Source organism: Talaromyces atroroseus, assembly GCF_001907595.1.
Source record: "Talaromyces atroroseus strain IBT 11181 chromosome Unknown scaffold_8, whole genome shotgun sequence".
In the NCBI taxonomy this organism is placed as follows: domain Eukaryota; kingdom Fungi; phylum Ascomycota; class Eurotiomycetes; order Eurotiales; family Trichocomaceae; genus Talaromyces; species Talaromyces atroroseus.
In genome coordinates this window covers 1,241,047-1,257,258 of record NW_017971440.1, presented here as the reverse complement: position 1 = coordinate 1,257,258, position 16,212 = coordinate 1,241,047, and the positions used below count along the sequence as shown (strand labels likewise).

At 31.2% G+C, this 16,212-nt stretch overlaps 2 protein-coding genes across 2 annotated transcripts, besides 3 other annotated features; one reads left to right on the top strand and one right to left on the bottom strand.

The window, feature by feature from the left end:
- Positions 1-2,124: 2,124 nt before the first annotated feature.
- On the top strand, positions 2,125-3,367 carry UA08_06339 (hypothetical protein; the record flags this gene model as incomplete). Its single annotated transcript, XM_020268651.1, has 3 exons — positions 2,125-2,256; positions 2,309-2,527; positions 2,594-3,367. The coding sequence occupies 3 exons, from the start codon at positions 2,125-2,127 to the stop codon at positions 3,365-3,367; spliced, it is 1,125 nt and encodes a 374-aa protein (XP_020118790.1).
- A 565-nt stretch (positions 3,368-3,932) lies between these two features.
- Positions 3,933-4,745, bottom strand: UA08_06338 (hypothetical protein; the record flags this gene model as incomplete). Its single annotated transcript, XM_020268650.1, has 2 exons — positions 3,933-4,124; positions 4,203-4,745. The coding sequence occupies 2 exons, from the start codon at positions 4,743-4,745 to the stop codon at positions 3,933-3,935; spliced, it is 735 nt and encodes a 244-aa protein (XP_020118789.1).
- Positions 4,746-7,221: 2,476 nt separating this feature from the next.
- Positions 7,222-14,533: a repeat region (Identified by RepeatMasker using a combination of RepBase library and repeat library created with RepeatScout).
- Positions 14,534-14,750: 217 nt separating this feature from the next.
- Positions 14,751-15,199: a repeat region (Identified by RepeatMasker using a combination of RepBase library and repeat library created with RepeatScout).
- A 933-nt stretch (positions 15,200-16,132) lies between these two features.
- Positions 16,133-16,212: part of a repeat region (Identified by RepeatMasker using a combination of RepBase library and repeat library created with RepeatScout) that runs on past the window's edge.

Genomic DNA, 16,212 nt, shown 5'->3' with positions numbered 1-16,212 from the left:
GGTCATTCTAGACGACATGAATTTTCGTTGCTGTATTGGTAATTTTCCGTCTGTCAGGTAAATACATTCGTAATCATTGTGTCAAACAATGTAAGACTGTCTACAAGACACAACGCTAAGAATAAATACAAGTGTCTATATGTGAGGGCAATTACCACCTAATAACTCTATGATCGACTGTAGCTTACGCATCATGACCTTATTTGGTTCACCCCTCTCGTTTTCCAAGACTGGAGAAGTACTTTCCCTGGAAGACCTAGCAAAACATCATCATCTATGACACAACCAAAGCAAAGATTAAAATCGTTGTTTTGGTCTATAGCTTTCACTTTGAAGACTATCTCCGCCCGTCGTGTATGGCGATAATGCCATTTGGAGTCCGTCAGATCCGCACGAATAGAATAATTCTTTTCTGCTTCTTCCAAATCCGCCAGAACCAACGGCCCGGCATATGGCCCAGCATTTGCAAGTTTTCAGGGGGAGAATAACCTCCACTCTCGTTTGGAAAAGCGTAATCAGAAAAGTGAGAAAATAGACTTGCCTTTACGTACAGCTGAATAACGGCTATCTTCCAAGAGGGTGCCATGATTACGTTTGACTGTACTTTGATAAGTAGGGCTAGGTTACTTCCTAGATGGAGGAGGCCCCTACTTACATAACCTCCGCGTAATAGCGGGACTTACATGGCACAAGTTATGCGCCCACATTGACCTACTCATTATTACTAATATTATCGTACTTTACAGTTTTAACGGTGTATGTAAGATTACATTCGTGACGCAACAAATAAAAAACAATATCTGTCTGCAGGATGCAAGCCCTCAAGAGTCGATATCTCGATATCAAGTAGCTGAAACGTAACTTCTCTAAGAACAAAATATATGACATGTCTGTCTCTAAGGTATTCTATATCATGTCTATATACTGTCCCCGGATATTGAGCTCAATTGGTGACTTTGGAACAATGTTTTGGTAACATATGCCTTGAAACAAACTTCTTGGTTTGAATATCTAGGTAGCTCGCCTTGATAGTGGAATACCAGGCATGCTCTGCCTCGTCTCTCGGTTCTACTCCAGATAGAAGACTTCCTCGGTTTTACCCCACCACCCTGGTCCAGTTGCACTTCCAATTGCACCATCAACCGGAGATTCTTGCATTGAATCTGTCATGCGCCACCATTCTTGAACTTGAGGATTTGATGCCATGCGCTCCATATCCTTGTCAAAGGTATCACCAACATATTTGAAGCTCGCAAACAACGTTGGTCGTGGAGAGAGAGACAAGTAGATCGAATCTTGATGAGTTAGAACAAGTTTACAACTCGATGGATGGAGAGGCTATGATGAATATATACAGTCTCTTATGTTTGAATCTTTAATTTGCTCCAGTACTCTGGGCCAGACTGCTGCGTGACACTTCTTGTATTCTTCGATGCATTCCGGCTTGAGATAGATCCATTGGCCGATACGGCGGGGGCCTTGGTTCTGAGACGACATATCAATTGAAAATGACTTGAACGAAGTAACTTTACTAGAAGTATTATGAGACAGAGGATGAATTCTGGATGAAAGTGTCACTAGAAATACGAAGATTCGAAACTTGGGCTCAATGAGGGACATCGGCAATTTCGGCTGATTAATAAACCGAGGGCTAATCCCAGCAACCCTAATCGAATAACCCTTGTATGCTGCCCTGGTGCTCAGTATTTTTATCTCTGCGCATATATGATCATTGCTGAAAATGCCAGAGCAAGGATTATCGGTAATTTCTATGTTCTGATAACCCTCTACGTTGTTAATGCTTACTACTTGTCGACTGCAAGTACACCAATCAGGATGAAATCGCTAAGCACAATGTGATCTGACAGTGGACACCGATATGGCATTAGGCCTATTTGAATTTAGTTTCAGCCTTTTAACACCTTTACATAACCACGTGGAAGTTCTTTCGGTGCCAATTGGAAGCAACGTACAAATTAAATGCGTTATGTCAGTAAAGGGTGGAAGATAAGCTGGAAGAAATATAAATAATGACAAGTTCTAATACGAAGCTTTAATTGAAGCAACTTGAATGCTGAAAGTTCCAATAGAGTTGAACTTTTGTTGATCTACAAGTCGGCCAGGATGAAGCTTTCCGCAATCGTTGCCATCTTTGGCCTTGCAGCCTTCGCCAATGCCTCGTATATTAATTATACCACTGTAACTGGGTACTTTTTGCAAGATGAAGGCTCTACAAATGCTACAGAATTTATTTACGTATGTATAGCATTCAAAACGGCTGTATTCTTGGCTAACGTCAGTCATCTAGTACGAAGAGAATTTTGGCCTCATCAACCGCACTTATCCGGGCGAAGAGGATAGCTGTGTCTTGAAAGGCATGTCACAATGGCAAAGATTCTATGAGGAGGTGATTCGTTTAAACCGACAAGCCCCTCCCAATGTTCAATACAAGGTATTCTTCTTCGGAAGACATGGTGATGGATATCACAATGCCGCACAAACATATTATGGTACTCCGGCATGGAATGTAAGTCTCAGTGCCCTTCTATATGTATGGATGCTACAACTAACAATTATCATTGAAACTCGACAGTGTTACTGGGCCGAACTTGATGGCAATGGCACTACAACCTGGCGTGACGCAGCCCTCACTCCCGCTGGAATTGATCAAGCTGAAACGGCGCACAACTTTTGGCAGGAACTCATCAACGAGCAAAGCATCCATACTCCAGATGCGTATTTTACTTCACCGCTCACCCGCTGTCTCCAGACAGCCAACTACACTTTCAACGGACTCGATTTCCCTCAATCCAGCGCAGAGTTCAAGCCTACGATCAAGGAACTTCTCCGCGAGGGCATAAGCATCCACACATGTGACAGTCGTAGCAACGAATCATATATCCACAACTTGGTTCCAGATTGGACTATTGAGTACGGATTTACTGAGTACGACGAGCTCTGGAATGGTGTGACAGGCGAAACTAGCGACGCAGAAGCCGTTCGGTCCAAAAAGGTCCTCGACGAGATGTTCAGGGAGCTTGGAAGTGACAAAAACGAAAATCTCTTCGTATCTGTGACAAGCCACTCAGGCCAGATTGGTTCTATGCTGAGTGTTTTGGGTCACCGATCATTCAGTCTTAATACTGGCGCCGTGATCCCCGTCCTTATCAAGGCCGAGACGCTACAGGAGACTGTCGCAACCACATGTTTCACTTGGTCAACAAGCGCACACTGTACTGCTCCACCTGCTACTTCTGTTGCAAGTTGCGTTTGTGCTTCTTCGACTCCAGCAATAACAACACCTTTGGTAACAGTTACCTCGGAGCCACCTACGATAACTGCACCGGTCTGTTACAATTTGTGTTAACATTTTACTTTGCCCTTCGTTAATATTTGTCTACAATGGATCTCAACACAAGGTGGAATGTACATCACAATCAATCAACGCCTAGACAGTGAAGCAAAGCACTTTAGGTGATTTCTCGCTGACAGTTTAGTACATCCTACACAGTCTAAATTTCAAGCATAGAAGTTCATATTTTCTCAACAATTGGATGGATTAGAAGAGGCAATAATATCCAGGTGATTGTCAAAAAATTATCTATTCAGCACACTGTAACACATGGTTCTTGAAGATCTTACGAAGAATATGCCAATTAATTGGTGCAGACATTCCAAGTAGAAAACATCACAAGTGAAGAGTGCATACCTAGATGTATTGACAACTATTTCTAGATTTTTAGGTACATCACTATTCACAAACATTTATCGCGTCACCTGTGAAAATGATAACTGGAACAACCATCAAATTGACCGGCAGAAAGTGAGCCATTCCAGTGCACTATCAGCATCGCACTATCTTCCTTAGGATTACCTGTGCAATTTCCCGTCGTGAACCATGTCCTGGAAGAAAAAGGGTGAGATATGTCTGCTCAGCATTTCTTTACCGCAGCACTGGCAGAGCTCGAAGTACTAGAAGTTGTAGAGTTGGGCATCTGCACAGCAAAGACAGAGCCGAATGGACCGTTGTCGTTGTTATTAGAAACCTTTACCAAGCAGAGGTTGCTGATACCATTGATGGTGCCAGTACAGGAGGTCCCTGAAGGAATCTCAACGGCGAAAGGCTACTCAAGGTATTAGCCTATGATGTACAGAATCTCGAGGATGGAATATTAAGAACAGGATTAAGAATACCGACTTACATAGTCCTCATTGACGTTCTCGGCACGTTTGCTGAGCTTTCCATACACACGGCTACGCTTGTTATTGCTGGTACCGCTCTCCTTGGGAGCGGCAATGTAACCGTCATCGCCAGGGGGTTGAACAGTAACGGTAGCAGACTTGGCCTTAGACCACTTGCCGCTGGCAGACTCGTCGACGAGAGCCTCCAGGGGACCAGCCCCGTCCGTGGTGACAATATGGTAGGTACCATTAACAGAGCCACCACTGCTAACCTGCGGTAGGGTATTGCCAGACTGAGACATAGCCTTGCTGAGGTCACTAAGCTGGTTGTTACCAGCCTCATCGGTATAGCCAAGATCATCGTCGGTGTGGATGTCCTTGGACCAGAAGATAGTTGTGTCCACTTCGGTCAGGTAGTTGGGACCAGCTCCGGGGACAACTGCGCCTCTGATACCCAGAGCAGTGCCGTTACCACCGAGATCACCAGTAAGGACGGAGACTTTGCCATGAGCAGCAACTAGAGTAATCATCGACAAAGTAGAGAGAATGATTCGGGAATACATTTTTGATTGAGATGGTGAACTCCTTTCTTGAAAATAAATATTTCCTTGAAAATAAGTGAAGAAATCGGTAGTTATTGTTGTTCAAAGTGCGAATGAGTTCCCAAAGATGAAGACTAGCCAGTAGTCAAGTCAGGGCTGTAAAGAATGAAGAGAGTCTGGGTTGTTGATGCTAATGGAAAAAGAACGAGGTTTGAGAAGGAACTTGACCTGATATTTATACCTTCTTGATCCTGTATCCTCGCTCTCCGTTATGCTGCTTTTAGTTCCATTCGCATGTGGGATCCAACTTTTGCTTGAAGACACTCTAATCTCTGTCCAACACCACAAGTCTGCCCAAACACTGATCAAACCTCACTGCGACGAATGCATAGGTCGAGACGCCGGAAAAATAATGGAACCTGCAAAACTGTTGCAGTTAATATTTCTAGTACAGGCATGCTGTCTAAGATCTCAACTTGAAGCGAGCATCAAACAGTATAGTGGACAATCACGCAGGTGAAAAGCTCTTTCTCGCCTGTTGCATGTGAATAGATACCTCAAACATCGTGTCTCCTCGACTGCTCGAGTGTCGTAGTTAGCTTACTAGCGTCCTGCCGGCATCTAATGATATTGATAGCACTAGGAATAGTCCAGGTGTTGCGAGCCTCATTATGCCGGCACTGCGGAGTGCTTGGTGTAGCAAACCATCTCTTTCCCCGAAATGCTTGCTTGCCTACCAATTTCTATCTTTTGCAATTAGTAGTTCAGTGTACAATAATTGAGCCTAGAATACATTTTATAAATCCTGAAGCACACAAGGCCTTTGCTAACTATTTTGGGAATGTTCACTGGGTGGACCTAGTGATTGAAGCCTGGTAGCTCATCCTTTAATTTCGAGGCTTTTCAGCAATAACCTATCATTTGGCTTTCCTCGCATGTATTCTCTTCCCCTGGTACATCGCTAGTGAGTTTATGTTTCGGTACCTCGGTAAGAACGGTAAAAAGAACTGTGATAATGCGTTCTTCACTTTAAGCTCAACCCCTGTTCCATGTATGTATCATCTATGCGCATGCTAGTACTCGGCCGCCGCCCCAGCCATTCAATATCCAAGACCATGCAGAGGCCACTGATGGTCAAGTGGCTAGTCAAATTATCTCCGGCTTCTAATTAAATGTGTATTCCGCATTGGGATCCATGGAGATGTAAAATAAAAGAGAGAAAAAAAAAAACCACCGGAAAGTCGTACATAAAGTACAAATGTATTAGTGAATAAACACAATTACTTTGATTAGTTACGTGTGTAGATGAATTATATTAATAGTTTTTCATGTGTTCTCGGCTCATAGGTCAAAATGACTGCATAATTCTGCCATTTGACTACATTTTTTTATGCCGATTGCTCAAATGAAACCAACCTATAAGGAGCGAAAATATAATTTATGCCAAGCCATTTGACGAAACCATACATGAATGAATAAATAAGTACGGGGCCAGATAAATTGACGAAATTCACTCATCGGGGTTGTGATTTGGCACAGAGGTGGTAGCTAGTAGTTGTGGGTGGCATTCAGGAGTAGGCATCATGGAGAACATGTGACCGTTTCAGTTTCATTAGTTCAATCATCATTATGAAAATATTGTCTATCGCAATTCCAAGAGAGTTGCTTGTTGGGTTGATAGTACAGAGTGATGGTAGTAAATAGTACGTCAAAAAAACACAATATCAAGTCAACTTACTCGATAGCGTAGACGCTCTACACGGAAAAATAAACATCAGAAATCCACAAGGGAGATATGCACGTAATCCCACTGTCTACCTATACTTTTCATTTGTTATTCGTGTACGCCTTCCTGACTTGACTCTGAGTATACCTAGCTTTGCAATTGGTCGAACATGGACGAGTTCCGGGAAACAGCAATCAATCCGTGGTCTGCGACGTCTTTCTAAATAGCGGACATTGCAGAGCGACTTACTTGCTACGGGGACAAGCAAAAGGGGCCAATAAGAACAGTTTAAATTACCCCGCCACGGTAAATTAGGACGCTAAAATGCCAGCTTCGGTATAGCTGATCCACATATAAATTATTGGCCACTCAGAGACTCACGCCAAGCCGCTTATTCTTAAAGCTCCGGCAAGTAGATCCGAGACGTTGGAACTGATGAACAAGCATTGAGCAATGAGAAGAAAAAAACGATCTACATACAGTGGGTGGACACAAGTATTTGGACACCCCAAAACGCGCTAGTCACACCGCCAGCGATTCTGCCGGATAAAATATATTAATATTGGATTCCATAGTAATTAGTATAGAAATCTATAATTATCTATTTTAATAAAATGCCTCGCTCTAAAGAGCTTGATTTAACTATATAAGCTTAGATATATGAGCTTTATAATATAGCTTTATAAAGTTATTATTAGATTTATAGAAAATATTCTTAAATCCTAGTATTAACTATTACTTATATAATTAAGAAAAAATCTAAATAGGTTAATGTCAGAGAATCAGAACGTCACAGCCAATGGATCAGGTTAGTCACTACGAGACTAATGCACATCGGAACAAGGGATTACCCGCGAAACCTTAGGGTTAGGATAACAGAGCCAGCAGAGCCATCACTATATTGACTATATTGGTCAGAACAGAGCGAACAGAGCCATTATTATATTGGCTATAATAGAGGAAAGCTATATAAGGATACTCATTCACCATATATTTAATTTTCTTTTATTATCTTAAATTAATTGTGATAACTTAAGTATATAATCTTCTATCAATTAAGATATTCATAACCTTATTTTTATTTCTTTCATCTATTGAGATCTTTTAATCTTAGAAGCCTATTAACTTTATTTATTAATAGCTATCCTAGCTATACTCAATAGTAATCTAACTAAAGTTTCTAATAATTCAAGACTCTCAGTTAAAAGAGAAGTCTTAAAGATAAATAACAATAGTATTCTAAATCCTAGTTTTAGTAACTTCAAGTCCTAACTCGTGAACTACTAATACTAGTAATAAGAATATCACAACTATTAATAATAGGGATATAGCAGCATTATTACAACATATTAAAGAACTAGAACAAGCAGTGATTAATAATAAAGAAAGAATAAGTTATACATCTTAAGAAGTTAAGATTAGAATAGTAACTTTATTTAAAAAAGAATATAGAATCCTTAAGATGTACCTTGCTTAGATACAACTCTATTTTATATATAACAATAAATAAATTATGAATAAGTCCGATAAAGTATTAGTAGCATCAAGCTTCCTCAATAAAGAAGCTATAAAGTGATTTGCTTTATATATTATCAACTAATACTATATAAATGGCAATAAAGAATAAAGAAATCTTGAGATAATTGCAATATTTTCTAATTATCAGTACTACAAAGAAAAATTTAACCAGTTATAGGAAACTATTAATAAGAAAATTGAAGCTGTTAATAAAATATAATATATTAAATAATAAACCTCAGTTAGAGAATATATTTTGAAATTCTTATAGATATTAGGAGAACTATTATAAAATAATCAAGAATTTAGAGATCAGTTCTATAAAGAACTGAAAGACAATATTAAAAACTAAATCTCAATAATAATATCACAACTTAAAATATTTTAAACAATAATAGAAGCAGTATCCTAGATTGATTTAATTATTTATATCTAATAAATAAAAAAAGAAGAGTTCAGAAGAAATAAAACAAACATTTATCAAAGATAAACTAAAGATAAGGATGGAGATATAATAATGTAGTTAAATACAATCTTATCCAAAGAAAAAAAAGATAAATTAAAAAAGAACAAAGCTTATTTTAATTATAAAAAACTAGATTATTTTGTAAATTAATACTAAAAGCTAAGAAAGAACTAGAAACCAGTTATTTTAGATTTAAAAGAGCAAATCACAATAATAATTCTACTAATTTTAATTAATAATAGCAAAGCTGATGGAACAGCTAACAACAAGATTAATTCTAATAAAGATTTAAAGCAATCAGTTAAAGATAAAGAATAATAATTAGAATGAATAATGAACTATAAATAAATTTAAGTAAAATAAATACAACAAACCAAAAAGCAGAAGGCTCCAGAATAACTAAAAGAAATATTTAGTAATCTAAGTAAGAAAGATAAAAGATAGAAAAGATTCAGTTTTAGAAAAAGTATTAAATAAATAAGATAAGTTAGCATTAATATAAGAAAGGGACACCAACCTTACAATTTAGGGGAAGAATCAATCAGCCAGACATTTCTCGCATATCATCTTAAAAATATAAAAAACTCATTAGAAGAATATAGTAAAGATGTTAATTCAGAAGAAATTAATACAGAAGACTTTAATATAAAAGATACTCAAGCAAAATCCCTATTAAAAAAGTTGTTTTATACTCAACTAACATTGCAGGACAATAGGCCAATAATAATAACTCATAAAGATCTATATTAAGAATCAAACAAAAACCCTATTGAGAAAAAACTAAAAGAAGCATGGGATAATATTATTTAGTCTCAAGAGAATAACCAGTGTAGTTGCACGTTAGCAAACACAACTTGCTGGAAGAGATCTTAAAAGAAATAGAAAGATTATATTAAAGAATATAAACACTATAAAGAATAGATATATTATGTGTGCTAACAACATAGACAAATGTATGTACCCCTAGCAAACATGTATGAATATATATTATATAAGCAAGAACAACGCTTTTGCAATAGAATGACTAGATATATAAGAAATTATTCTTATTATCACTATTTAGCATTAGAAGGAAATTTGTATTAGAAAATATATTAGATAATATATTATAACTCATCATATAAAATGCATCTTGCAGAGAAAAAACAAAAAGAATAATTTCTAAGAATCCCAAAGATAATTGAAGAATTAAGACTTGAATATCCATAGAAATAGATAGAATATCAGTGTATCTATCAAGAACCTACACACCCCTATCATAATAATATTATAATCATTAAATATAAAGCAGAAGGACTACACAAATAGTATTATTATAGTATTAAAGAATACTTTAAATATCAACAAAAATATTAAGAAAGGCATATAATTACAACTAAACTTATTATAATGACTATAGAACAGAAAGCAGTCAATTAAATAGTGATAATACTAGTAAAGGTTAATAGAAAAAATATAAGAATCTTATTAGATTTGGAAGTAGCCTATAACTATATTAGAGAAAAATTTATAAAAAAAGCAGGACTATCTATAATCCAGACTGATAAGTAGGTAATAATTATCTTTATTAGTAAAGAAACAATCAGTTAAGGCTATAAGAGACAGGTATTAAATATTATTGTAAAATTAGAACAATATATTATAATAGTTATACTCAATATTATACTAGTATCAAGAGAATATTATGATATTGTATTTAGAATAATATAATTATAAATACAAAATCTGATAATCGACTAGATAAAAGGAATAGTGATTATTAATAAGATAAAGCTAAATACATAAATAATTAAAAAGAGTATTGAAGAAATTGCACAGCTATATAAGGAATTAGGGAAAATCCTTAGTACATTATTAAAAGCTAAGAGGTTAGTATGGAAGGCAAAAGAATAAGAACAGAAGATAATATTTATTAAAAATATTAAATATATTAATAAAGAAAATAAAGTATAAAATATAGGAAAGCCACAAAATAGTTAAAGAGACTTAAGTGATAAAAATGAAATATAAATCAAGAATAATAAAACAAAAAAGATTAGGATAATCTAATAAGCACAAATAATCAAGAAAATAAGAATTATAGAAAGGACACAAAAGATGAAATTAAAACCAAAAGAACTATACAAAAAAAAATTTATAGAAATATTAGCAAAATTATCTAAGAAATATTATAAGTTTATTAAACTATTTATAAAGAAAGAATAATAATTACTAATATATAATAAAGAATTTAAAGTATAAATCAAACTAAAAGAAGAATTTACATTATTTTTAGTTAAGTAATATCATAAATCAAGAGATGAACTAGAACTTAAGAATAAGTTTATTAATAAGTTTTATAAAGTAATATATATATAATCAGAATATAGAAAGGCATCAGCACAATTAATATTTATTAATAAAAAAGATATGATTAAATAAATAATTATCAATTATAGAGTACTAAATAATAAAATAGTAGATGATGCAAATAAGGCATCTTATTAGGAATAAAAGAGAGATCTCTTGTAGAGAGTAAAGATCATGATAATCTTTAATATTTAATGAGGTTATTATAACCTATAAATAGCTAAAGATAATATTTGGAAAATAGCTTTCCTTATAGATAAAGGATTATTTGAATAGGTAGTTGTACTAATAGATTTAAAAAATCTACCAGCACAATTTGCACAATATATGATATATATTTTATAGAAATATTTAAATAAATTTATTATAGTCTACTTTGATAATATCATTGTATATTTGTAAAATCCAGAAGAATATAAAGAATATATATAATTAGTTATAATAGCATTTATAAACAAAGGATTAATACTCAAGATCAAGAAATATAAGTTTAATACTATAACTATTAATTATTTAGGAATAGTTTATACGCCAGAAGAATTAAAGATCTAACTAGAAAAGAAAAATGCAATACTCAATTAGTCTATCTTAATAAATATCAATGAAATATAGCAGTTTCTAGGCACAATAAAATATATCAGAAGATACTTGAAGAATTATATAGAAATAACATGATTAATCATAGAATTATTAAGAAAAAATCAAGAATTTAATTAGATAGAATAATAATAATAAGCATTTAAGAAAGTTAAGGAATTAGTTAGAAAAACACTAATTCTTATACTTCATGATCCAGAGAAACCGAATACAATTCAATCAGATATATCAGGATATATATTAAGAATTATTTTAGAATAATTAGGAGATAATAGAAAATTAAGACCTATTGCCTTCTATTCCAGACAATTTACTATTATAGAAAGGAATTATAATATTCATAATAGAGAACTACTCATAGTAGTCGAAGTATTTAAGTAATAAAGATACTATTTGTAAGAAGCTAAAGAAGAAATAGTTATAAAAAGTAATTATTATAATCTGAAGTACTTCACAATAACTAAAAAGCTTATTAACAGATAAGTTAGATAATCAGAGTATTTATCAAGATTCAAATTTTAAATTGAATATATCAAAGAAAAAAAAAATATTATTACTGATGTGTTAAGCAGAAGAGCAGATTATGTAATTAGAATACAACAGCTATAAACAAATATACTAGTGGAAGACAAAGATGGAATTCGTTATAATAATAAGATAATACTAGTAATAATAATTATAATAGAAAGCAAAGGTTTTCATAAAAAGATAATAGAAACTATTAGGAATGATAAGATACTGCAGACAGCACTACATAACAACAAAGCAGTAATTAAGAATGGATTAGCCATTTAAAGAGGATTAATATTGATACCATTTTCAATAATTATAAAAGTCATTCAAATAAACCATAATTTGCCAATCGAAGGACATCATAGAATCAACCAAATAGTAGAAAAGATACAGCAAATATATTACTTTTTAAGAATAAGAAAATTAGTTAAAGATTATATCAAGAAATACAATAGTTGTAATTATAATAAACTAATCAATCATCAATTATATAGAAAAATGCAGATTCCAGAGACACTAACAAAAGCATAATAGAAGATCACAATAGATTTTATATAAGGCTTACCAGAGTCAAAGAATCTTATTTCAGGAATCATATATATTAAAGCTATTATTATTATAGATAAGCTTACAAAATATATTATTCTAAAGCCAATGCTAAAGAATTTAACAGTATAATAATACATAATACTGATATTATAAGAAGTATTTATAATATTTAGATTGTCAAGTAAAATAACATCTAATAAAAACAAGTTATTTATATCTAAATTTTAGCAGATAATTATAAAAAATTATGGAATAGAATATAATCTATTAATCACACATCATCAACAGACTAATAACTAGACTAAATAAATAATTTAAGCAGTTAAATAATATCTAAGACATTACTTAGATTGGAATCAAAATAATTAGATAGAGTTACTACCAATTACTTAGTTTGTGATAAATAATGCAACAAATACATCAACAGGACAAGTACTATATTTTACCAACCTAGAAAGAATTCTAAAAATAAATTAAGAAAACATTAAATAAGAAGAAACATCAAATGAAGTAAATATCCAAGCAACATATATACAATTAATGCATAGTAATCTATCAAAAGATATTAAATAGACAGAAATAAGAATGAAAAAATATTATAATAAGAAACACAAGGACGTGCTAGCACTCAAAAAGGGGGAGAGAATTTACCTTCTATAATGAACATTAGGATTAAAAAATTTTAATATCAAAAGCATAAGATCAAGTAATAAATTCAATACAGTTAAATTTAGACTGTTCACTATTAAAGAAAAACTCACTAATAACAATTATAAACTCTAGCTATCAGCAAGAATACAAATATATCTAGTATTTTATATCTTATTATTAGAACCAATAATCAACCCAATAAATAAAGATGAAGCAGCAGATAATAAAGAATACAAAGTCAAAAGAATACTGTAATATAAGTTAAAGAAAAAACATATCTACTACCTTATAAAATAGAAAAAATATAGACCTAAAGAAAACATATAAAAACCTATTAGGCACTTAAATTACCCTAAAAAGATTTAGGAATAGAGATAGAAGTATGATTAAGAAAGATAGAAGGATTGAAGTTAATATTAAGGATAAGGTCATTATTTTATAAAGTAAAAATAGCAGCTAGAAGCTCTTTAGCCTCTTATTATTCTTTTACTTATTTTGCTTTTGCCTCTTCTTTTATCTTCTCTAACCTTTCTAATTCTTTAATATCTTTAATATTAGACTAGATGAATTAACTAGTATACTTTCACAATAATTTCTATTATTTATTAAGATGAGCACATTTTGCTAAGAGGGTCTTAATTTTAGTATTTACTTTATCACCATCCTCTTCTAAATACTCTTAAGTGTAAAGAAGTTTTTTCCACATAAGATCTGATAAAGTTATTGAAACATACTTATAATAACCATTCTATATATACTTACTACAGCATAATAATATTTCTAATTTTATGCAAGTCTTATTTAATAAAGAATAATAAAGATAAGATAAAGGTAGTTTTATGCTAGATTACTTAATTCACAGCGCAAGATTATTCTTATTGATATTTTATTTTAAAGATATAGTTAGCGCAAAACCATAAGATTATATATTTAAAATAATTAAGAAGTTAAGATTAGTTACCTATACTTTAAGGGACACAAGCTATTTATTAAGCTGTCAAGATGCTAGTCTTCAAAGAAGAAGATTATTAGAGAATCAGAACATCACAGCTAATAGATCAGATTAATCACTACAAGACTAATACATATCAAAACAAAGAATTACCCGTGAAACCTTAGAGTTAGAATAACAAAGCCAGCAGAGCCATTGCTATATTAACTATATCAGTCAAGACAGAGCAAACAAAGCCATTACTATATTAACTATAATAAAGGAAAGCTATATAAGGACACTCATTCACTATATATTTAGTTTTCTTCTATCATCTTGAATTAACTATAATAACTTAAGTATACAATCTTCTATTAATCAGAATATTCATAGCCTTATTCTTATTTCTTTCATCTACCAAGACCTTTCAACCTTAGAAGCCTATTAACTTCGCCCATTAATAGCTATCCTAGCTATACTCGACGGTAATCTAACCGAAGTTTCCGACAGTTAATTAGACTTTTAAACTATGTACTAAAGTTTTTTCTAAGCTCTTAACTAAGAATAAAACAACTTTAATTAATTAAATAAAGATTAATCTCTATATAAAATATAAAGAATTGTAGGAATTTATAGATATATACTACTTAAAGAAAATTATTTAAAAAGTCTTCTAAATCTTATATATAAAAAAGTAATTATAAAAGAAATAGCTTAAGATTATTCTAAAGAATGCTATTGTCAGAGAATCAGAACGTCACAGCCAATGGATCAGGTTTGTCACTACGGGACTAATGCACTTCGGAACAAAGGATTACCCGCGAAGCCTTAGGATTAGGGTATTAGAGAAATCAGAGGATTTCTATAATAGCTATAATCTATAGATTAGAGAAATTAGAAGATTTTTATAAAGATTATGATAGGGGAAAGCTATATAAGAATGTTTATTTATTATGTATTTAATTTTCTTCTATTATCTTAAATTAACTAAGATAACTTAAGTATATAATCTTTTATTAATTAGAATATTCTATCTTATTTAAGACTTTATTTATTTTATTATAATTTTTATATACTAGAAGTCTATTAACTTTGTTTATTAATAGTTATTCTAGCTATACTTAATAATAAATTAATTAAAGTTTCTAATAATTTAAAATCCTTAATATAAAAGATAAAATCTTTTATTTAAATTTTTAAGATAATAGATAATAATAATCTATCTATTTTAAGATAATAATTATAATAAGCAGCCTAAGCTACAGCAAGATAGTAATAATATATAATAATAACACATTATAATAAAAATAATAAGATATTAGCCTGCTATATTACTTTTAAAGAATAATTTAATTAAATAATTAAATATATATAGTAACTTAAAAATAAGCTAAGAATTAAAGATAATCAGATAAATTAACTTAAAGAATATATTAAATAATTTAAATAAAAAGGAGTTAAATAAAAAGATTATATTAAATAATTAGAAATATAAATAATATTAAGCTTATTACTAATTACTAATAAAGTTAAACTATTAAAATCAATAAAATTTAATAGAATATATTTTAAACTTAAATTATTTTTAGTAAATATAAATATATATATAAAAGCTAATAAAATTAAATAAAATTATAATAAAATAATTTTTATTATAACTTGCCTTATTAATAATATAGTTAATTAAATATAGCTAATAATAGATAACTTTTATAATTTAATATAAGAAGACTAAAATATAATTATTATTAAAATATTTATAAGTTATACTAGTTTTAAGAAATAACTTATATAGTTATTTAGAAATATTAATAAAATATATACTGCTAAATAAAAATTAAGATATTTATAATAAACTAGATCAGCTTAGAAATTAGTAATAAAATTTTAAAAGATAATAGTACTATTAAAATATAATAATAGAGTATAAATTATTATATTTAAAAACATATTAAAGAAAGAAGTTTAGATAGAATTAATTAAAATAGATTAATTAATAAATATTAATAACTTTATTAAGATAGCTGTTAAGATTAATAATAAGTTATTTAAGATTAAATAGAAGAAATAAGAGTTTTAGTAATAAAAAAAATATAGAGGATTTCTATAATTTAGAATAAACTAAGTAATATAATAAAATCCACTATAAGATTATAATAAAGATATAGTTATATAGCTAAATATAATC